This window comes from Pseudochaenichthys georgianus, chromosome 19 (assembly GCF_902827115.2).
Source record: "Pseudochaenichthys georgianus chromosome 19, fPseGeo1.2, whole genome shotgun sequence".
NCBI lineage: Eukaryota > Metazoa > Chordata > Actinopteri > Perciformes > Channichthyidae > Pseudochaenichthys > Pseudochaenichthys georgianus.
In genome coordinates, this window is record NC_047521.1 from 13,401,690 (window position 1) to 13,427,257 (window position 25,568).

At 41.9% G+C, this 25,568-nt stretch overlaps 1 protein-coding gene across 1 annotated transcript; it reads left to right on the forward strand.

Annotated features, from left to right (window-relative positions):
• The first annotated feature begins 4,619 nt into the window (after nt 1-4,619).
• On the forward strand, nt 4,620-25,134 carry LOC117465244 (alpha-N-acetylgalactosaminide alpha-2,6-sialyltransferase 1-like). The gene is made up of 6 exons (XM_034108179.1): nt 4,620-4,774; nt 15,576-15,714; nt 15,815-15,918; nt 17,216-17,299; nt 17,832-17,931; nt 24,982-25,134. The coding sequence occupies exons 1-6, from the start codon at nt 4,620-4,622 to the stop codon at nt 25,132-25,134; spliced, it is 735 nt and encodes a 244-aa protein (XP_033964070.1).
• The last annotated feature ends 434 nt before the right edge of the window (nt 25,135-25,568 follow it).

Here is a 25,568-nt window from a genome sequence, read left to right on the forward strand (position 1 = left end):
TATATTTAAAGTGTTCAAAGTGCAGTTTCAGTGCAAGTCAGTTGAAACGATCTTAAGTTGGCGTGACGTTGAAGTCGTGCGACGCTGCTGTACTGGCTTGTAGTTCGTTTATAGCATAACGTTAGCATTTCGCTTTTGGCGACTAGATTTATGATTCAAAAATTATAAAAGTAGGAGAGACATGTGGAGATTATCCGGCTGAACAAAACGTGATCCTTCTCTTAAATGTGTGTCAACCACAGACCTTATTTCGAGCTATTTTCCAAAATCCTATGGAGAAATTGCATTGCGTTTTTGATGAAGGAACCGGAAGAAGTTTACATCCGGGTTTCAGGACGCGTCACTGCGGTTCTCTATATTGGCATCATATTGAGAGGTGCAGTGACGCGTCCTGAAACCAGGAAGTAAGCTGCTGGTTCCCTCGACAAGGGTTTTGGAAAATAGCTGGAAATAAGGTCTGTGGAAAACAAACCCGTTTGATAAATGCACGTTTTGTTCAGCCGGATAATTTCCACATGTCTACCCTACTTTTATAATTTTCGAATCATAAATCTAATCGATAGATTATAAAAGGGTTTTAGGACGCGTCACTGCAGCCAACTCCATCGATCAAGCTGGCTGAAACTTTCTCTCCCTCTTCTTCTCATACTCCCTGTCACTCTCCTTTAACTCCTCCGGTGACTTTCTTTTATTTGAAGATTGTTTTTTGCCCGACGCTTGGCCGGTTACCGCTGGTATTAAAAACATTTGGCGAATGGTTAGGTGGCGCGATAGTCTGTAGTGAAGCAGCGCGCTCCCGCTCACCGGAGCCTGCTCCCGCTGCGCTCCGGAGCAAACAGCTGTTTGCTTAGTTTTCACCCAACAACAACGACAACCGACTCACGGAACGCTATGTTGTAGCGTTGATAAACGAAACAATTTAACTAAATTGCTAGTCAAAATACCAATACCACAGGACAATTTTTATATTTTTAGTGGCCTGAGCGGGCAAGTGGAAAGTACGTTATGCTGGCCCGGGGTGTCTAAATAGTGCTTCCGGGCCAGCGGGCCATTTAATGTCGAGCCCTGCCGGTTACCGGCCGGCCCACATCGTCCGACCGGCCCACTTCAGTACCGGCCCATCGGGATTCCCGAACGTCCCGATGGCCAGTCCGCCCCTGTTGACAGTATTAAACTGTGTACAGCCCTGGAGGTTTAGGCGATAGGAAACACATTGGTGTGTACACATTTAAAACATCTAATTACTAAATGGGTGAAAATCGCTTGTATCCATAATGGGCAGCATTAATATATACCCACACGACAGCTCATTGTTACTTTGTTATTCTACTCCACTACAATTCAGAGGTTAACCTGGTATTTTTACTCCACTACATTTAGTTTAGCTACTTTGCAGATTCTGATTAATGATGTGGAATAAACAACCCTTAAAGCAGACTTTAGTTACACCTGAATACAATTCAGGGAAGGTGATTGTCAAGTGCCAACAATCAGGAGAGATATTTGATAGTTGGTGCTTGAGAAGACTAAACATTTATCTGCAGATCTTTATAAAGTATATTCATTACTCGTTATTCTCTACTAATAGTTAATTAAAAACTGTATAATGGCTATTTTGCATATCCCTTTCAAGATTTCAAGGTTTTCTAAGGTGTATTGATCTTATACACAACTTGGGTCGCAGGTTCCTCAACAGACATCTATCAATATGTGTGTACTGTATACCTCCACCATTAAACTGTCATATTCTGCACATTTCTTATTCTATCTACATACATAAGAGTATAATTAATGTGTATAATATCATTTAAAATAAGTGTTTCAACATAGTTAACATTGCAGGAAAGCAATATTTTAGACGTTAAGTACTTTGTCAGGCTTAATATTCATCTGTAGATAGATACCCCCAGAGCTTTTTTCTTGTTTAAAAGAAGACCTTAACCTAAAGTATTTTTTAATGTGTTAATAAAGGTTAATTCGTTTTTCTGTTTTGCACATCCTCCTATTAATATCTTTGAACATCCAGCACTAAACTGTTTTATTGTAGAGATCACTTAGTATCTTCTTGACTTTTTATATTCTATATTTCTATCATTGACCTTCTACTTTCCCCCTATGAAAGTATGTACTCTTAATATTGTTTTGATCAAATAAGATTATTCAACAAAAATAATTCAATAACATGCTTTAACCACTAGGCGGTGCACACAAGGTACACAGCATACTAATAATAACTTTGTATTATTAGTGTAGACACTTATGTATAACATCTGAAGATGTGTAATTTTATTCATGTTTTTACATAATTTTACAGGATATTGCTATACTATTTCTCTTGTTTTACTTCTACACATTAATATCTGATTTGTAAAACATCACAGACAGAAAGGCATAGGCTATCCTTCATTTAATAGTAAGCTATTGAAATTGTGATTCCATAGATGTGTCTCCCATCACCCAAATCCCCTGACTATTCTCTCAACTCAGTATTTAGATTCTTATATTCAAAGAAAATCAGTAATATCTTTAAAAACTACAAGTCCTTTTTTATCAGCTGTGCACCGTTATGGTGTAAATATAACCTATATACCAATTGGATCAAATATAAAAGTCAGCCGAATTACTATTGATACTGCAAGGAGACGTATTTTGTGAAAAGAAATTGAAGATGTTGTTTAATTGTTGATATATTTATGATCCACGTCAAGTATTCAGTTTTGGCAGCAGTTCTCCTGTTTGTCTCTCTCTATAAATAAAGAATTACGACAGATGTGTAATATTTAATGCAGCCGAACCGTGTATTACAATGCCGTTATGTGATGACTTCCAAAGAGAAAAGCAAGCACACTCTGAATTAGGTATTATTTTATTTTTCGTTGTCGGATATCATATCTCCTTATCATATCAACACCATATCCCAGCGTGCATTGCGGCTAAAACATCCAATCAACAAGCTTCAAGCTGAGGATCTTGGGTAATCAGTTTAGTGGGTTTGTGGTGTGTATCGCTCAAAATGTCCCGTCTGTTTCCGGTGACTTTATTTACGGCTAAAAAGCCCAAGATTATAGAATTAAATGAATAAATAAAAACAAGGATAATTGTGTGTTATTGTTGAGTAAATAACAGTGTGTTATTTAGAAAAGAATAATAAATTAGAAGGAAAAGATTTTAAAAAATACAGATTTCAGTATTTTGAGGCTCTGAGCCCCATTTCTTTTCCTCACAGACGGAAAAAAAGTCCGACATTATACGATTTAAAATAAAAACAAATAAATAAAAGATAAAACACATGTAATTTACGTTAGAATAAATATAATGGTTTTGAATAATAGATGAGAGTAAATCTACTTCACTTTACAGCCCCGCCCACTTTTGGGGAAACCAGCGCTGTCATTTGAACGGCGATCAAGCCTGAAGTCACAGAGCTCTTCTGATACTGTCCTTTCTTCTTAGAGGAAGTACAGAAACACGTAACTCTGGATTTTATTTAATGTTTGAGGTGCAATAAACGACACAGCAGCTTTTTGGCATGTTAAAACTATTATGTTCTGCCTCGCTCATGAGAGTAACAGCTGGCGAAATTACAGCCTCGCCTACTGATTTTAATTTAACCATAATTATATCGAGCCCGATTGTCGATTTCAAAGGTGTGCTCTAAAATGATATTTATAAATAACTAATTATCATTATTATAAGCAAGACAATAAATGGCAAAGATATGTAGAAAATAAACGTATTTAAGTTACATTCATAACTAACGTAACGTGGAAGAAAATATGCTTCTAGAAGATATGTAGAAAATAAACGTATTTGAGATACGTTCATAACAAACGTAACGTGGGAGAAAATACGTTTCTAGCTAAACGTAATTGAGAATGCAGTTTAGTTCTGTGGGAACGTAATTTTTAGGAGACAGGGTTGGCTAAGGGTGATAAATATTATAATAATATGAATCTTCTGATATGAACAGTGGAGTAAATAAGGCAAATACCTGGTGTCTCCTCCTAATTAAATGCTATTAAGAAGTCCCAAAAGTGAGAATTGAGTAAAATAATTGAAAAAATAATTATGTTGCTATAGGCTGACCTCACTTTATTAACTGTGACACCGCAGTATATAAGTACAATACATTTTCCACCCTGGTATAAAGCACATCCAGTGATAAGGAGCAATATAACTATATCATTAGATTATTATTACCAATTCATTCAAAAGCAGGATTTTGCAGTTTCAGTTGGTTGAGGGGAAGCTCATTTTGAACTATTTGACTGATGATTAATTTTATTAAGCAGATTATGTATAATTAAAAGGGAAAAGCACCAAATACTCATATTTTAGAAGCTGGAACCACTATTATCAAAATAGTTGCTAGTTAATTCTGTCAATTAATTTACAAGTATGCATGTTTTTACAGCTGTATCCATATGTTTTGTGTACACAAATCTGAATCTGCAAAGTAACTAGTGACAAAAGACGTTAAATAAGTATAGTGGAGTAAAAAGTTCAAGATGTCCCTCTTAAGAGAAATGCAGTAGAAGTAGAACGTGGTACTTAGGTACAGTACATTCCTCCACTGATCTGATCTCACATTATTTATTTCATGTGTTTTTTTAGATGTAATGACTTCAGTGAAGTTAATCCCAAAGCCCAAGGAGCCACTTCTCCTTCCAAAGCCAGGCGGTGGGTGTGTGACCTGTGCTGTGGTTGCTGGTGCGGGAATACTCAATGGCTCAAAAAATGGAAAAGAGATCGATGCTCACGATTACGTTTTCCGGTAAGGAAGAAAACATGTGGATGTTGTTGTCAGGCCCAAAATGGTGGCAAATGACGTATTAGAAAAATGTTGGCAGTTCATTCATGAAGAAGATCGTACATCCCTGGGTCAACAACAATGTTCTTTCTTTAAACGTTCCCTTTTTACCAGACAACAGGATCACAATTTATTAACAATATGAGACTGTGTTTGGCAATATTTAGTTAAAGCGGGGATCACAGGAATATTTGTAGACCGTCTAAACTGTAATGAAGCCAAATATTTTTAGTTATCTTTAAAAAAAAAAAAAAAGTTAGTTATTTACAAAACTGGAAAGCAAAGTGAATGTCATACTATTATTGGCTTTAATCTTCAGACAGAAACTCTCAAGAAGCAAAAAACGATATCAGTCACGAATGTGGATGGATGGCAGTGTTGAGTTTGTTCGGCGTGTGTCAACAGTCTTGGTGAACGATTTCTTGATGATTATGTTGACTGTACCATATTGACTTACCTGGGCAGGCTCTCTTTGAAAGGTGGCCAGGACATATATAGTACAAGACACATTTCAGCAGTTTTTGTCCTGCTTCACTACGCACATCCCATTATGGTGCACGGACCACTAAACAAGATGCATTGCATGAAGGGAGTTCCTACTGCAGCCTGGTTGCTGCATTTCCCACTTGTTGGGAAAAGCCCCTGTTTGTCTTTATTATACTGCTTAATCTTTTTTATTTGACCACAGACAGAAAGGATAGAAAGTAAGTCATTGTAAAATAACATGACAAACATACTCCATTGTAGTGCTTTCATTTGTATGACAATTAGGCAAGGTGTGCCAGTACGCTGCACGGTGCTTTCTGTTGTGCCGACTTTCAAGGGTCCTATCCTGTAAATATAATGTATAATGTCCTTTATTGTTTTATGTTTCATGTGGAACCTATATGCTGCAGGTCTCCCTTGAAAAAGAGATCTATGATCTCAATGGGACCAATCTGGTTAAATAAAGGTTTGAAATGAAATGAAATGAAGGGTACAGTCAGGTTGCACCCGGTGTGATTCTAAGCAAACATAACCAACTAACCATATTTGATAATTGAACAGCAGTGCTTTTCCGCGAAAAAGTTGGTTCTGTCTCTGTATTGAGCATTATATATTCCCTTTAAGTTTCCCTTAACTTTGACTTCAACCCAAAAAAGGGTCAAGTGTAATAACTTAACCTCAAATTGTCTGTTTGTACTGTAAATACATTGTTGTTGCAAGTAGACACAGCCAGACTGTAAATGTTAAAACAGTTCAGCTGCAAAACACATGAATTGCAAAGCAACATAGATTCCAGTTACAAGGAGACCTTTGAGGGAAGTTTCTGCATGATTAAAGGCTGTAAGGACATGTTATACGCCTAAAATTAAGTCGGATTGTTGCACCACTGGTTTGTAAGCGTAGGAGTTTCCCATAAGGCCCAGACTAGGGGCTGTGCGATTATGGCTAAAATCATAATCACGATTATTTGGGTCAATAATTGAGATCACGATTATTTTGACGATTATTCATTGACCATTTATTGAACTTTAAAACAAATAATATTTTACCAATAAACAAGATCAACAAATATGTTGGAGCGCACTTCCAAAACCATACTAAACATATATTATTAATATGATAAATAAAAATAAATTAAATCAAATATGTTGCAGTGCACTGTCACAACCTACTGAAAACTCCTTAACATATAGCCAACATTTTGGTATAACATATTCAACATATTCCACTCAGTTAAACGTTGAAGGCTGGCCAACCGTCATGGTCCAGAAGTAATAGGAAATAAATGTTGAACTACAATTTAAGATCAAATAAAAATGTTTAGGCCATCATGGCAAATGCTGAGAGGGCTGCTCATGTCATCTCTTAAAGATGTTTTGCAAGAAACACCAGCCTGTTGACATGGTCTGGTTTCAGAGATGAGCGCAGGCAGGTGACAATATTGCCACCTGTACTGAAGACCCAAAGCCACGCCCCGACACATGGGTGACGCCGGCCAATCACAAAGCTTTGATGCGTTCAAGTGCATTATTCTGTCACAGGAAGATTATGTTACAGGACATTAACGATAAAGCAGAATATTGTTGTTATATTTTTAGACACATCTCGCGATCGACTGGTTGTGCACCCCTGGGCTAGACCATAGGTCTGTTGTGGTGGCAAAGTAGTCAGCTGACGCCACATCTCTCTCAACTTCCCCATGGCATTTGTCATATAGTGCAGGCAGCGCAGACCTGCTGAAATAATACCGAGACGGCATCGCGTAACGCTTGTCCAACGTGTTGACAAGTTGCTTGAAGCCCTGGTTGCTAACAGTGCTAACTGGGCACATATCTTTAGCGATGTGAAATGTAATGGCAAAGTACTTGCAAATAGTGGAAATAGTTTTACCCTTCTTTTTAACGAGTTGCTGCTCTTGTTCTGACATCTTCGCTCACGCTGAACACTTACAACACATGTCACTCCCACGTGGCCGAGTGGGCTTTTAGGGAGGGGCGAAAGCGCACCCAGCAAAATAATCGTATTTTGTCAATTATGCTGTTTTCATAATTGTCGCAAGCCATAATCGTAATCGCGATTAAAATACGATTAATTGCACAGCCCTAGCCCAGACACACCACATTTTAAAGAACTAGACTTATCTGGCCTAGCAGGCAGTACAGGTAGGTGATTATGAGATAAATGAACCCCTTCCATAGGCCTTCGACACACTATTACCTCAGCTGTGTTAGGGTGGTGGCACAACCCTTGGATTACTGTGCAGTTATCACAATATTGTTTGTGCATTTACACCAGGGGTGGGGAACCTCCGGCCCTTCTCTTCCCCGGAAAGTAAGGTAGGTCTGATTTTTTCTAGCTTCCCCTTACTACCGACACCACGGTAGCGAGGACGCTTTTCTTTTTCTCTCTCACGGAGGAGAAAAGGATTAGAAGTATATTGACACACCAGTCAATATTCTTTGAGAACAAAGGACCCACACCGTCCCTTTTTCTCCGGATTAAGGACGGGTTGGTAACACTTTTCTCTCAACGACGTACCTGTTACGAGCGGGTCCTCTCCACGCCACGAGGCGAACAAGATGGACGCCTCTCCCCCTCACACCAGAGGAGTCAGGGACTCGGAGGCTCGGTCATGCGGCTGCGGGTTGAAGATAGCAGGCACAGACTCACACCAGGTCTGCTCGTCCTGCCTCGGGCTGGAACACGCCCAGGAGGCTATCGACAACCCCGGCTCGTGCGGGCATTGTGCCCGTTTCACCCGAAAGAGCCTCCACCGACGGCTAGCACACCAAGCTAGCTTGTTGGAACAGGATTCCCTCATGTCCACTGATTCGCCGTTTGGCAATCAAGACACGGGGGCGTCGCAGAGACTGAGCCCCTCACTGTGTCGGTCTGGGGCTCACTAACAGCGGCAGCTGCGGAACCGGGATCCCACGCCGTGTCAGGCCGGGACCCGGTGGCGGCAAGAGACGCGGGAACGGAGCCCCACGCCTCACCAGGCGGGAGCTCCCGGCGAGACCTCACCATGGTCTCACCCACGGAGGATGTCCTGGAATTAGACTATATGGAGGACGAAGAGGACACCTCTGAGTCCCTCCTGTCTGATTCGAATGAGCAAGAAGAAGATATCTTCATGTCATCGGCTCAAACGGCAAAGCCGGGAGCGATGGCTGCTCTCCCGGGCGATAGCACACCAGCTTCGCCCTGTCTGAGCATGGACCTGCAGGCCGCGTGGCAGCGCACTGCGTCCAGGCTAGACATCCCGTGGCCCGAAATGGCCAAGGAGATCGCCAGGTCCCGTTACGAGGGGAAACATTCTCCCCAAGCAACAAGGACAAGGAGGCAACTCCTCCCGGTCTTCCCGGAGATGTTGTATGAGGTGTCGGTCTCGTGGAGGGACCGACCCTTTAGCAACAAGGCCCCAATCCAGGGTGCCTCCTCCCTGCGACGGTATGGAGAGGCTCGGCCTGCTCCGCATACCGCCGATGGAACTGCTGGTGGCAGCCCACCTCCTACCGAGGATCGGCCCGTCACCAAGCAGGAACCCCACGCTGCCAGCGAAGGTGGACCGTTTCCAGTCGACCATGACCAGTGTGCGAAAAAGTACACGTCCCACCGTCCGGGACGTGTTATTTACAATATCGGACAAGTAGATCTTTCAATTGACTTGTCCGGCGGACAAGTGACGTTTTTCGCCCTGATTTATTGACAAATTATTGATAAATTCAGTTGACAAAAGGCAGAACTCATTCGCAAATTGTACGTGTCCGCCATTGTTCGTTTAGAAATGTAGTTTCGGTTCTGCTTATCGATTCCTAAGGAAATGCATCTCGCCACTTTCTGTACAGACGGGGGCGGGGCGGGGCAGGAAGTGTAGCACAGTGGCAGGGTTGGAAAGCAAAACTCGGTTCCGAGTAGGAACAAATAACAATTGTCCGGTACCGGGATTAATAAGAGTTGTGAGGACAGGAAGCGAGCCGAGCCCCGCGGACTGCAGCTCTCTCATATGCTCCGTATCAGCTGATCGTTGCACGGTGCAGCTCAGCGTCTCTCTCTCTTTCTACACACAGCGGATCCGCTGCCCGTTTAACAGCCGCATCTTTGTCAAACTTTCTTATGTTCTTTCTCTAACACGTAATGAAGGTTATTAAGCGTTTTAGCTCCTGTGTTGTTAATATTGACCGCCATTTCCTTTATGAAGTGAAGCAGCCTCCCTGTCTGTGTCCTCGCGCTGTCCTCACATCCCCGGACCCACAGACTCGGAGGAGCACAGGGATGTCAGTATTGTTTATGAAGCAGGGTATAGAAAGTACATTATTGAAATGAAAATTCTATTTATTTACTTTTACAAACAGTGAGCAGCTGCCCAGCTGCTAAATAAATGCGTGCAAGCGTCTTTGAGTTGTAGAAAAGCGCTAGGCCTATAGGCTATAAATATAATGTATTATTATTATTATTATTATTATTATTATTAGGTTATGTATGTCCTATGTGTTGGACATGTGTGGTTGGACTGTGTCTCACAGGCAGGTTGCAGTGTAACATCAGAGGACACTGGGCCAATTGTACATTCTCAAACTGCACCACTTAGAACTAACTAAACAATGCAGAGATTATTTTTATATAATTGTATTCAATAACCGTAAGAAATTCAACAGTATGAAGTGATTTGTAAATAGGAATACAGATTGGACTTAATGTTTTCATAAATATATTTTTCTCCCAGTTTGTCATGGGACTTATTTTGACCCTCTCAAAGAACTGGAACCGAGAACCGAAAATAACCGGAATCGAAAAGCAGAACCGGAATCGTTAAAATCCAAACGATACCCAACCCTTTGTGTGATGCAGTAAAATCTTACCGCTCACTTACTTTAGCGGTGTCATAAAAACCGTGGGAAAATGTAAAATACGATGACGAAGAAGAAGATTCCAGTGGCCCCAATTCTTGTCCATTCTGGAAAAGTGAAAAATGTATTCGGACAAGTAGAGAGTAGAGTACTTGTCCATGGACAAGTACTCTCTAAAAACTTTTTCTCACACTGCATGACTGAACGGTCCTACAGAGCCGCAGCGTTGTCCGCCAGGGCTCTGAACGTTTCCTCACTGCTAACCGCATACGAAGCGGAGCTCTGTGAGGATATGTCGAGTAATCCTGGACCGGCCGTTCTGGACGAGTTGGCCGTGGTCACAGACATTTGTCTCCGTGTCCAACGCTGCGCCGTCCAGGCCACGGGCAAAACAATGGGGATCATGGTGGTGCAGGAAAGAGCTAGATGGCTCAACCTCACCAACCTCCCAGACCGGGAAAAGGAGGATGTGCTTGACATGCCCATCGTTCCCGAGGGGATTTTCGGCTCCGCTCTTGCCTCCATGCAGAGGAGATGCGAGTCGAAAAAGAAGGAGGACGAGGCCCTCCACCTCTGCCTCCCTCGAAGGGCCCAGCCGCTGCCTTCGCAGCGGCAGCCCTTCGACCAAGCTGCCCCGAACCCTGCTCGGTTCAAAATACCGAAAACGCAGAGGTCGCAGTCCGCCCCGAGTCCCCAGCCCAGGCAGGGGTCGAGGGCGAGCTGGCCTAGAAAATCTCCGGTTCCGGCTGCAGCCCAGGCACAGCCGACCCAGAATTTCGGCCAGCAGTCGAGGAAGAAGAAGCGAGCGGCGTGACAGCCCCTCCTTCTCCCCTCTGTGACAGAGCTGGAAGTCTACGGTTCCCCAGCTCTAAATGTGTTCCCGCCGCCTCGAGAGATGCCTCAACACCATCCTCAAGTCCGCATAAACACATGTCACACACTTATTGATTTTTCTGTCATAAAACATTTTCCGCTGACGCATCCAGGCTTCGAGCCAAGGGCGCAGCTCGGAAAAATGAAAAGAAAAACAATAAAAATAATAAACAGTCCGTCAACTGTTCCCCTTCTGAGAGCAGCTACGGCCTCTCTCAAAGGGCGGACAATTGACGGTCTGTGAAGGTACCACCGTCACGCGCATGCGCAGTGCCGGCTGTGGCTGACGCGCATGCGCAGTGCCGGCTGGGGTCGTGAAGGCACCACCGTCACGCGCATGCGCAGTGCCGGCTGGAGCCGTAGGGGCACCACCGCCACACGCATGCGCTGTGTCGGTGGGGATTTTCGAAATGGGGCACCACAGTGCTCAGACACTGGAGGGCCCCATAACACAACAAATAGAGACTCAGAGGGGAAGAGACGTGACATCTCAGCTGGCTCTAAGGAGCATACAGCGGGAGATGCTCACGACATCTGCTTGGGTTTCTCAAGACAGTTACACGGAGCTACAGACTCCAAGTCACCATCACCCCCCCTCGCTTCTCGGGCTATCTGTATTCACAAGCCCGGAGAGAGTCAACCCATATTCTGGAGAGAGAGATTCTCTCTCTCCTAGAAAGGAGGGTTTTATCTATAATGCCCGCCGAGTCAGATTACGCAGACACATGTCCTCGTAAAGCACCTGCTCAACATGGGTCTCATAATAAAACTAAATATTGGTTATTATGAAATGCGTAGTGGCACTCATGGCCGTATCTACCATTGAGGTCACCGAGGTCCGGACCTCGGTAATATTTTCCGAGCTGTGTATAACAAAACTTGTGAAATAATTGCACTAAACGGGGTTCTTTGTAGTACTTCCATTTACTGACGATGGGGGCGCTGCATAACTACGTAGCCTCTGTGAAAGCAAACAGAAGAAGACGACATGTATCAACAAACCACCGCAGCCCGGACTTGTATCGGAGCAGCGAAGGAGTGATGAGGTATCTAGAGATCTGAGTCCAGCGGGCTGCTTGTGTTTCTGTTCATCAGGACATCATATGACCAGCAGATCCTGTGTGAACGCTGTACGTTAGTCAGTGGACGTCCGACAACATGCACACACTAACTTATATTGCAGCTATAGGCTATACTTTGGTTTAAATTGCGTGAATAAACTAGCTAGAGAGCTACATTTAATTACGTTCATCCAATGTCAGAAGGATTACCTTTTAACAAACGTTGTAATGCTTTTCTTTCATTTCAATTTGAGTAAAACATTGAAGATATAACATTGTATTGTTTTCTTTTTACACTGACTCAGATATAATGAAAAGACTACGTCAGTCGAAGCTCAGCTTTGGTAAGGAAGAGGAGAGAGAGAGAGAGAGAGAGAGAGAGAGAGAGAGAGAGAGAGAGAGAGAGAGAGAGAGAGAGAGAGAGAGAGAGAGAGAGAGAGAGAGAGAGAGAGAGAGAGAGAGAGAGAGATGGAAGTCAGGGAGGAACTGGAGTCACACAAAAATAATGTAGGCTTAATAAGCCCATCTATTTATCTATCTATGTATCTATAACAATAGTCTTCATTTACAATAGGCATAATTTTAAAACATACATCTTTATGATGTCATAATAACATACAATAGTATAAAACACAATTTGCTTACATCTTTGTTCTCTTTTGAGAATCAAACAAAACAGATTTAAATTAAAAAAGAATGCAAACAAACAAGTGAAATGAACTAAATAGCTGAATTGCTTTTAATTCACTGGCAGGAGCGACAAGTGAGGAGGAGCAAACAGTGAACAACGAGGGAGAGATTGAACAAAAAGAAAGAGTAGAGGACAGAGAGAGTAATGAACAGGAAGAAGACAGAGAGACTAAAGACGATGGAAGAGAGGCTGCAGGTTATGGAAAGGAGAGAGACATGGAAAATGAATGTTACAATGTGTTGTGATCATTTTAGCCTCTTCTGCATGTCCAGATCATTAATAGTAACACTCAACTGATTATTATGTATTACACTTTAAAAATTATTTATGCTGACATTGTCAGCCCACTGACATGGGTTGAAATCAATATATTATCCAATTTGTGACCCCCCACAGGACTTAAAAAGCACCTAAATCATTAAAATCCCAAAAATCTCGGGGGGTATCCCCCGAACCCCCCTAGCATGTTTGGACTTCGGTATTTAGGAAATCCTGGATACGGCCCTGGTGGCACTACGCCACTGGCCGCACCCGACTTTTCTAGTACGGGGCGCGCCTACGGGTGCTGTCCTTTCACGGAAGGTGGTCACCACGGACGCATGTCTGACAGGCTGATAGGGTATTTACGAAGGTCGCCCGGTGAGGGGTCTCTGGAGCAGAGACCTCCAGCGGGCGCACGTAAATCACCCGGAGCTTTTAGCGGTGTTCCCCACCCTAAAACGCTTTCTGCCTTCTCTCAGAGGACACCATGTCCTCGTGAGGACAGACAACACGACCACAGTATCGTGTATGAACCGCCAAGGGAGGTTGCGTTGTCTCCAGTCACACACACTGGCACACAAACTGATCCCTTGGAGCGGCAGACGTCTCCTCTCTCTGAGAGCGACGCATGTACCAGGAGTGATGTACCTCGGGACAGAACTACTGTGGTGTACTACTGTACACCACTCTATGCAGACTGGACTCCACATCCAAGGATCGTGAGTCCGCTGTGGGTGCGTTACGGCAGAGCCGCGTTAAATCTGTTCGCATAAAGAGAAAATGCTCAATGACAGCTGTTCTCTTTAATGCACGATTTAAACGCACTGTTAGGCGGGGACGCACTCGTACACGATTGACCTCCGGGTCTTCTGTACGCGTTCCCACCCCCGGCTCTGATACCCCCAACTCTGGCCAGAGTGAGGGAGCAATGCCACACACTTATCCTGATGGCTCCGCCCTAGCCCGCAACGTACGGGCTGGCGAGATATATCAGCTGTTGTGCGGGCAGCCATAGCAGCCCCCACCACGCAGAGACAGATTGTCTCAGACGGGGGGGGGGGGCGATCCTTCTCCCACGCCCAGAGCGCGGGGCACTATGGGCCTGACCCGTGAGTTCAGAAGGTGATAAACACTATTCAGAGTGCGAGAGCTTCCTCCACCAGGTCTCTTTATGACTGTAAGTGGAGGGTGTTTGAGGAGTGGTGCCTTCAAGAAGGACACATCTCTTTTCAATGTCCTGTCGGGGTGATTTTATCATTTCTACAGGACTTGATCGATAAACACAGAGCTTTCTCCACGATCAAGGTGTACCTGGCTGCTATTGCTGCATGCCATGTGGGCTTTGAGGGTAAGATGGCTAGCCAACATTCTTTGGTCTGCCGTTTTATGAAGGGAGCTCGCAGGCTCCTCCCTGTTTCCAGGTCACTGGTGCCCTTATGGGACCTGGCAGTGGTTTTAAATGGGCTCAGAATGACCCCATTTGAACCCCTGGAAGGAGCTGACATGAAACATCTGTCACTCAAGACAGTGCTGATACTGGCCCTGGCATCCGCCAAGCGGGTCAGTGATATTCATGCGCTGTCTGTACATCCTTCATGCACTCAGTTCGCCCTAGGGCAAACAAGAGTGTTGTTGAAGCCCAACCCTGCCTTTACACCAAAGGTGGTTGGTTCGTGTACCCCAATTGACATTGAGGCATTTCCTCCGCCGCTGGTTTCCTCCGGGGAACAGCAGCAGGATCTGTTGTGTCCAGTCCGTGCTTCACGCACATATATGGACAGATCAAAGGAGCGTCATCTTAATGACCAACTCTTTGTGTCCTGGGCTAACCCTCACAAGGGCAAGCCTGTTACTAAGCAACGGCTCTCCCACTGGATTGTGGAGGGGAGTGATTTGTCAAATATTCATAAAGAAAATGAAATCTGCTTCCAGTTCTGTTTCATATGGGTGTTGAGAGATGTTTCCATAGATCTCCTAATTTTGCTCTCAAAGTGCACCAGATTGATGCTTTTAACTTCAACATTGAGGCATGCCCCCGGACCCCCCTAAAGGAGGTTAGGTCCCCCCCCACTTAAATCATGTTCACATGGATAGGAAACTAAATACATTTGCACACATCTTGTGTCCATATCTTTCTGTTTTGGTGGTCATGCCACAACGTGCGCGTGCATGCATACGCGAGTCATGGTGAGATATCTGGATTAAGAGGTTGCTTTTTCTTTGCACAGAATGAAATTAATGGGCTGTGATTTTAGTTTTTTTAAGCAGAGGTCAATAATTTGTACGGCCCTCTGAGGATATTGTAAAAATTGAAATGGCCCTTGAGAGGAAAAAGGTGATTTACAACAATGTATTTACAGAGGTGTATGTCACTTTCAATCTTTTATTCTGCCTTTTGCATGCAATTACAGTAAACTGACTGGTACTGACAATTGTATTTTACCACGATGAACTCTTTTTGCGTATAATAAAAGTAAGCTTTTAAGCTAATAAAAGTCATTTTATCAAGACCCCTTTCACATGTGTATCTGTTTGTGCGACAGGATGAACGGCGCGATCACCAAAGGCTACGAGGAAGACGTGGGAGGCAGAACATCAGTGTACGTTCACACAGCCCACTCCATCACTAGTTCACCATATATATTAAGGGGTTATGGATACAAAAATGTCCCTAATGATGAGGTACGAATGTCATGTTTAACATTGTAATGTGTAACTCACACTCCACACACATACATACAACATTTTCATTCCTACTCATCACTCATCCTCTTTTTGGCAGGGCATAAAATATGTGATGATTCCTGAAGGAATTAGGGATTTCAATTGGCTCAAGGGACTTCTCAAAGGAGAAAGGATCGGTGAAGGCCCATATAAAAACAGGAGGTAAACACCAACTTTGTATAAAATAATAAAAGTAAAAGGTAACACAAATGCAGTAATGCCAGGGCTGGGCTATCTTGGATTGGGGCTGAAAATGTGTCACCAGGTCACCCTGTTCAAGGAAACCTTTTAATTTCCGATGATTCCTTATCAAAATAATCAAAATGTTTAATTTTTTGGATTATGAAAAGCACCTATAAACTTACACAAAGGTGGCGCCTTATTCAACCAAAACATGGAACAACTTATAAATAGCCCAACAGTGTTACTAGGAATTATAAAAGACAGCATCCTTACCCATAATACTTCTGTGATTCTTCCTCATTTCCTTCTCATTCCAAGGCACCCAGAATACATAAATCATGCAATTAGAAAGTAAAATACAAGCACTAAAATCGAATGAAAAGTGTCGCTTATCGTTTGAATTCAATATTTTGCTCAGGGCTTAACTTGAATTCATTATCCAAAGTACTTATGTCGGAGTTACATATTACAATCAGAGTGAGCTTTCACGTATAATTAATAAATAATATACAATCTATGATCTCCATACACAGAACCGTCCACTGACCTGACTGCCCTTATAATATATCCGTCAGGGTTAGAGCTCCAATAATCTCCTGACTCGTTATACTTCCTGTTGCAGGTTTTTCAGGAATGTTCCCAGCACAACTAAAAACCTGAACTCTGTGAAACTAGATGGTTGATATTTGTCATTGTGTCAAATGTGTAGCAGTGGCCAAAGCGATTAGCATTTAGCAAGAGATTTGCGTAGGCTAGCAACTAGCATTAGCTAATTAATATAGTAACGTTTAGTATTCACTAATATTCCTTTCCTGTTGGCAGCATGGATGCCGGTACTTGGGAGACGTTGGTTTTAGATGCGGGGTGTCACTATGCAAATGTATTTATCAAACTAATACAATGTTTAAAAGCTGAAGTGACTCTTAAAATTGAAATATACCAACAAAAAAGCCTTAAACATTGATCATTTCAGTTGCACTTAAATGATAAATCTAGAAACGTTATCAGAAATAATGAAAATACAAATATTTTGTTTATACTTAAATGACACTTGTGTGCCTATTAAACATTATCTCAGAAGTCATTTGGCAGTTTTCCATCAGAAGCTGTTAGGTGTTATTTCTAGTTTATTTATTAAACTCATAAATTGACTTTGTAATAATTCAAAATATAAAGAAAGCGTTATTCAGAATGGGTGTTGTTTCACAAATGTTGTCAAAAGTCTGTTTTTAGGAGACTGATGAGGCCGACATGCGTGTCTATTTTGCATTTGCAGGCCACGGACGTACTATGCAGGGCAGTACAACGAGACGCGCTTCTATGTTCTTCACCAGGATTTCCTCAGATACGTGCGAAACAGGTAAACCACAGCCCATAAACCATTCCATCCTGAGTTACTTATTTTTAGCTTAGTTAGATTTAGATTTACCATCTGACACACATTTTAAAACAACACAGACAACAGGCAAACCATTTCAAATGTACCCTGTGCTCCATCAACTTTAAAAACATAAAACAAACATTAATACAACAGGAACAATCCAGCAAGGCTGCAAGTAAATTAATAGATAGGCATTGCTTCCATAGCATCTACAAAAAAAGAGAAAAAAAGAAGAAACAAACAAACTTTTAGCGATTATTTTTACTTTATATGATTCATTACTTTATATGATTCTAAAAACAATGGCAATAACTTGAAAATGACAAAGTGAAGCGCAGCAGCAATAAGTCAAATGTTTTCTTACAATACAAGCCAAACATTTACCAACCAATATAAATGGATAATCAACAGTCGACACTTTTTTAAAAGCCTGTGGAGGCTGTAATTTGTCTTATCTTTTGGATGAAATAAGTGTAATGGTTGTTTATCTGACACTGTTCATCATCCACAGGTTCATAAAGTCTCGTGGTCTGCTTTCTCCACACTGGGCGATAGTCAGACCCACCAATGGGGCATTCACTCTCTTCCTAGCTCTGCACACCTGTGATACTGTAAGTTCATATTTCCTCAACGTGTACACTTGCCATCTATCCTTTAGGTATCCAAGCCTATATGAATATGAAGAATGGAGTAAAAAAAACTCTATACAGGTCAGCCCGGGACATTAAGTAGTTCTCTTGGTTCTCATGTAAATCGCCAAACACTTGTATTGATAAGAGAAATAAAGTGCGGGAGCATTGCAGCCAGATGTATGCAATTTAGATTAGATTAGATTACTTACATCAACGAAATGTATGGTTGAAGCTTACAATCTTTAGCTAAAGCGTAGCATTGATAAGGCTTATATAATGGTGGACCATATGACCTAACAATTGTTTACAGACTAACACAATTAAAAGTTTTACTTGACTCAAACATGATTCTACCATGTTTCACCCAATAGCATCTAGGGGGAAATATATGAAAGAAAAGCATATAAAAAGTAATAAAATCAGGTAGATGTAATAACAGCTATATATGCTTAAAGTTCTTATGAACTGAAACTGTATTAGTGAGCAACCTGGATCTGACAAAAAATTAAAATATGAATTGTATTTTTTATATTGCTGCAGCTGCATGTATGCAATCACGGCAAAAATGGAAAAATTAAAACAACTTTTCAGGTGTATAGTCGAGTATAAAAATGAAGGCTGGGTGTGATAAGAGGAAGATAGGAATGGTATGAGCAAGGGTGTCAGGAGTTGAGTGTTGAGGCAGAATAGCAAACATGTCTGTGGCCAACGTTAACTCCTAAGTAAACCTCTTTGAGATAGTGTTAAGTTATGTTGCTATAGCACATTCTCAACAAGGATGTGGAGGGCTGTAACATTGTATATTCCTTCTCCACTTCATTGTGGTCCAATGGGTGGATCCATCAGAGCGTTAAGTAAACGACACAACCGGTTTCTCAACCATTTCCACATTCAAAGCCCTATTCGTCTCAACTGATTATCATGTTGTGAATCTCCACCAGAGCAGGATGAGGAATTATCTCAAAAGGAATCTAGTTGTAATCTTCGAAATAGTGAACCCGCCAGTCTGTGACAACAATTCTTAGAATTATGACACATTTTCTTTATGTGAGTGTGTCAGACTCTAGTCTTGTAAAAGTCATGTGCTGTATGTTAGATAAGCAGAACTCTTACATCTAAAATGAGCATGGTATATTGTTCGTTTGATCCTAAACTGGAGTTTAAAAGTTTGAACTTTACTTTATAGGACTATTTTTTGCAGTGATGTAGTTATTAGTCCCAAATAAAGACATGACCTTTGAATGGAGCCAAGCTTCTTTCCTCTGTATGCAGTCTTGATGCTTAACTAAGCTTAGCCATCTGATGTCTGTTGCTTGTAATTCTGGACTGACATGAAAACGTAATGGAAATTCCAGTCTTATTCACAGATCCTGTTGTTATTCATAATCGTCCCTGTTCTCTGTTTGTCATTCTCAGGTGAGTGCGTATGGATTCATGACTGAAGACTACAGTAAATACTCCAACTACTACTATGAGAAGATCAAGAAACGTGTTGTTTTCTACGCCAACCACGACTATCTCATGGAGAAAGATTTGTGGAAAAGCCTACAACAACACGAAAATCCTTAAGCTATATCAAAGAACAAATTCAGAACAGGAGCCAGAAAAGGAAAATTAAGTGATACAGTGAGAATGGCGTTAATGGCAATCCATTATTTTATAGACATTTTTATTTGTATTATTATATACAGGGGTGCACATAACGTTTTGCCCTGGTTCTCAAAGGAGCACCTGGAGATGTTGCTTGGTGCGCATCAGAGGCGGATTTAGGATTGTAGGAGATCCGGGGCTTAGCCCAGGAGTTGTTGGGCGGGGGTGCAGGGGTAAAGTGCTATTTTTTTACAAGTGGGGGGTGGACCAAACATCCTTTAGGGGGGTCGTCACCTCCTCTAGGGGGGTCCGGGGGCATGCTCCCCTCGGGAAGAATTTTTTTTAAATATTGAAGTTAAAAGCATCAATCTGGTGCACTTTGAGAGCAACATTACCCTACCTTAATAATACCATAAAGGGGACATATCATGCTATATTTGAACAATATATTGTAGGGCCATACCTATATAAAGTATATAAATAGTTTTTCTTTCAAAATACCAAACAGATCCTGCATTTTAGCCATGCCTCATTTCGCTCTATTTGCTCTTTCCAGCGCTGTTTTTGCAGGGGGCTGATTCTGTGAGCTGCACCACGCCCCCCTGCAGGAGAGGGGAGCGTGCTTTTAGATCAGCTGCTGGGCTGCAGCGGGGAGAAAAAGAGATCTCCGTCCTCTGTGTTTTATTCTTATATTATTATTATATAGAGTCGTTATTCATTTGTTTTAAAGCTCAATAAATAACAAACCGAAGACCTTTGACCGGCACTTTTCTAATTTTGTCCGGAAGATTTAAACTTTAACGGACATGTTGACCGGCGAAATAAAAATCGAACTGAAACTCTGCCGCACAGGCCCCTCGTTCCTTGGAGAGCCGGAGAGGAGGGTGGTTTGTCATCTGCTGGTGGACTACCGGAGAGAATTACAGCGAGGGAAGGATTGCATTGAATTACAGCAGCGGGAGCAAACGCTTGCCTCGGGGAGGGAGAAAAAGAGCCAGAGCAGAGTATAAACAGAAGGGCAACCATGCGCGGGAAGTCTTCTTCGCTGCTTTTGTGGCAGACTACAGCGCCACTTACAGGCCTGGCATATGTACTACAGCGTCTCCAGCGCAATGGCCGGCCGTGGCCCAACCCCACATTCCCCTGATAGGTGGAGAATTGACCAATAAGCGGAGCACCACTTCTGTGACGTAGAAAATAATTCAAGATCAGTCTGTATCAGATCCGTTGCAGCCCCGTTTTTAGAGATTTGGGTATGGAGGAAAAGAGAGAGGGTTGTGTTTTCTGACACTTGGTGAGTTCCCTGGAACACCGGGGACTAGGGGTGTAACGGTTCACAGAAGTCACGGTTCGGTTCGTACCTCGGTTTGGGGGTCACGGTTCGGTACGGTTCGGTACAACACAAAAAGCAAAAAAAAGTCCCAAATGCATAATTCCAGGTTTGTTGTTATTTACTTTTGAACAGTAGTGCAAGTTTCAGTTTAAAATACGGAACCTCTGACATTTTGAATATTAACTGTATTAAACAGTTAAAAACAACCACAAACAGTACCACACACACTCAGATGGCCATAGTATCTATAATGGCTGATGTCAAACAAAAAAGGTTTCATCAAGCTGTAAAACTAAAAAGAATGTCTTGAACATATTACATCATAAATAATAAGAAAGTGTTTCAAGAAACGCAAAGTCGTTGAAAAAATATGCCAAAAGCTTCCGTTATTTATTTTGGTCTCTCGGCTCTCATGTCTATTGGCTTCTTAAAAACAGCGGGGATCAGCTGTTGAACTGCTGTTGTCTTTGCCGGGCTCCGGTGATTGGAAAAATCTGGGTGATGCCTTCTGATGTGATTTAGCATGTTTGGCGTGTGTTTTCTATAGCATACCGCACCGCTATCGAACAACGCCGACACACCGTCCTCTTCCGATCCACTGCGCATTGCTTATCGTTTTATAGATCTATTCTCATCCACCATCTTTGTTTGTGACGTAAAGAGTGTAAGAGTCACGTTTCTGAATCGGGCACTCTGAGTGGATGCAGTCACAGCCAATCGGATTCAGAGTGTTGCCTGTCAGTTCCGTTGCTATGGGTTCCGTTGTTATGTGTACTGAACGAGAGCCGGTATAATTCCATGCGCGAAAACAAAATAAAAATTGGAATACGTTATTTTAGTGTCTTAAAAGTAGACTGAGGTATGAAGGTTAACGTTACATCTTAGGATAATTTGTAGTCATGTTCTGTATACATACTAACATATAAGGGTATTGACTTAGTGTGGTTTATCTTTTTGTCACTGCTTTTAATTTAAACTGAGCTGTTGTGTTCATCAGTAAGTGGAACTTCTGTGTGAACTATTCATATCTTAAACTGCACTGTAACTTTTTATTCATGTATTTCTTCTTTTAATGTTTCTTTTATTATCTTTTACTGTTTTTAAATGCCTTTGTCTGAATGTCTTTCATTTTTGTAAAGCACCTTGAATTGCCTTGTGTTGAAAGGTGCTATATAAATAAACTTGCCTTGCCTTGGTTACTCCATGTTTACTAGCTATAAGATTAACGTTACAGTACATCACTCTTTTCACTTCTTACTCAGTCAGCCAGAGTGCAGATATCACCATTAGATTCACAAACCTGAAAACATCCATTTCTTCACTGCTGGTGATGACATTGTTGTCAGCTGCTGATACTGCTGCTGCTGCTGCTGCAGCTTGTGGCGCCTGCTTCGATGAAAATAACTTTCTAATATCCATAACTTTATAGGCTATTAGCTTAAAACTCGTCAGGCACTAGGAAGGATCAACTTCTTCTTCAGGGCAGGGAAGGCTACGCAGTACGCAGGCTAATGTCCCGCAGCGGCTGCCTCTCTGGTGGACTCCGGTACTGCACATTACTCCCGAGACATTTTCAAAAAAAAAAAAAATTTAATTTCTTTTTTTTTTAAGTGAAACATCCGGGGCTTTTCAGAAAACATCCGGGGCTTGAGCCCAAGTAGCCACCCCCTAGCGCCGCCTCTGGTGCGCATCCTTAAAAATGAAAATAAACCGTAACTTTTGAGGGGGTCTTGACTTTATTTGCCAGACACACGGCACTGAACACACATGCAGAGGTGAACACAAGACAACATTAGCACGACCAGTAATCCTACAAGCTGTCATCACTATCCTCCTGACTGTTCTCCTCACTGTCTTCCTCTCTGTCAGACATGGTAGCTGATGATGTAGGCCTACTACTTTCTCTCTGGTTGAGTCTGCGATTAGCTTGCTTGCATCCACAAGTCAACAGCTGGGTTTGGGTCGAAAGTATCTGTTGTCATCTTAGACAAGTGGATGTAATCAAATAAGTATGTGAACATAACTGTTACAACCCGCCTCCCTACTCATTAGTAGTGGCTCGTGAGGCAGTCCGCAACATAAAACAAAATACACAACACGTAGGCACTAAACTCTGATCGTACATTTATTGCCACAATCATAAAACATTACACTGGAGGACAGGTAAAACAAACAAAAAGACGGAGGGGACTTGGGGCCAACCACACCACGGGCCGTAGGATCCAGAGCCTTCCTCCGCTACCCAAAATCACACAGAACCTAACGGGAGAAATAAAGCCGCGAGAGAAAAAGAAGAAACAAACAAACTTTTAGCGATTATTTTACTTATATGATTCATTACTTTATATGATTCTAAAAACAATGGCAATAACTTGAAAATGACAAAGTGAAGCGCAGCAGCAATAAGTCAAATGTTTTCTTACAATACAAGCCAAACATTTACCAACCAATATAAATGGATAATCAACAGTCGACACTTTTTTAAAAGCCTGTGGAGGCTGTAATTTGTCTTATCTTTTGGATGAAATAAGTGTAATGGTTGTTTATCTGACACTGTTCATCATCCACAGGTTCATAAAGTCTCGTGGTCTGCTTTCTCCACACTGGGCGATAGTCAGACCCCCAATGGGGCATTCCTCTCCTTCCTAGCTCTGCACACCTGTGATACTGTAAGTTCATATTTCCTCAACGTGTACACTTGCCATCTATCCTTTAGGTATCCAAGCCTATATGAATATGAAGAATGGAGTAAAAAAAACTCTATACAGGTCAGCCCGGGACATAAGTAGTTCTCTTGGTTCTCATGTAAATCGCCAAACACTTGTATTGATAAGAGAAATAAAGTGCGGGAGCAATTGCAGGCCAGATGTATGCAATTTAGATTAGATTAGATTACTTACATCAACGAAATGTATGGTTGAAGCTTACAATCTTTAGCTAAAGCGTAGCATTGATAAGGCTTATATAATGGTGGACCATATGACCTAACAATTGTTTACAGACTACACAATTAAAAGTTTTACTTGACTCAACATGATTCTACCATGTTTCACCCAATAGCATTCTAGGGGAAATATATGAAAGAAAAGCATATAAAAAGTAATAAAATCAGGTAGATGTAATAACAGCTATATATGCTTAAAGTTCTTATGAACTGAAACTGTATTAGTGAGCAACCTGGATCTGACAAAAAATTAAAATATGAATTGTATTTTTATATTGCTGCAGCTGCATGTATGCAATCACGGCAAAAATGGAAAAATTAAAAACAACTTTTCAGGTGTATAGTCGAGTATAAAAATGAAGGCTGGGTGTGATAAGAGGAAGATAGGAATGGTATGAGCAAGGGTGTCAGGAGTTGAGTGTTGAGGGCAGAATAGCAAACATGTCTGTGGCCAACGTTAACTCCTAAGTAAACCTCTTTGAGATAGTGTTAAAGTTATGTTGCTATAGCACATTCTCAACAAGGATGTGGAGGGCTGTAACATTGTATATTCCTTCTCCACTTCATTGTGGTCCAATGGGGTGGATCCATCAGAGCGTTAAGTAAACGACACAACCGGATTCTCAACCATTTCCACATTCAAAGCCCTATTCGTCTCAACTGATTATCATGTTGTGAATCTCCACCAGAGCAGGATGAGGAATTATCTCAAAGGAATCTAGTTGTAATCTTCGAAATAGTGAACCCGCCAGTCTGTGACAACAATTCTTGGAATTATGACACATTTTCTTTATGTGAGTGTGTCAGACTCTAGTCTTGTAAAAGTCATGTGCTGTATGTTAGATAAGCAGAACTCTTACATCTAAAATGAGCATGGTATATTGTTCGTTGATCCCAAACTGGAGTTTTAAAAGTTTGAACTTTACTTTATAGGACTATTTTGCAGTGATGTATTTATTAGTCCCAAATAAAGACATGACCTTTGAAATGGAGCCAAGCTTCTTTCCTCTGTATGCAGTCTTGATGCTTAACTAAGCTTAGCCATCTGATGTCTGTTGGCTTGTAATTCTGGACTGACATGAAAACGTAATGGAAATTCCAGTCTTATTCACAGATCCTGTTGTTATTCATAATCGTCCCTGTTCTCTGTTGTCATTCTCAGGTGAGTGCATATGGATTCATGACTGAAGACTACAGTAAATACTCCAACTACTACTATGAGAAGATCAAGAAACGTGTTGTTTTCTACGCCAACCACGACTATCTCATGGAGAAAGATTTGTGGAAAAAGCCTACACAACACGAAAATCCTTAAGCTATATCAAAGAACAAATTCAGAACAGGAGCCAGAAAAGGAAAATTAAGTGATACAGTGAGAATGGCGTTAATGGCAATCCATTATTTTATAGACATTTTATATTTGTATTATTATATACAGGGGTGCACATAAACGTTTTTGCCCTGGTTCTCAAAGGAGCACCTGGAGATGTTGCTTGGTGCGCATCAGAGGTGGATTTAGGATTGTAGGAGATAGGGCTTAGCCCAGGAGTTGTTGGGCGGGGGTGCAGGGGAGGTAAGTGCTATTTTTTTACAAGTGGGGGGTGGACCAAACATCCTTTAGGGGGTCGTCACCTCCTCTAGGGGGGTCCGGGGGCATCCCCTCGGGAAGAATTTTTTTTAAATATTGAAGTTAAAAGCATCAATCTGGTGCACTTTGAGAGCAACATTAACCCTACCTTAATAATACCA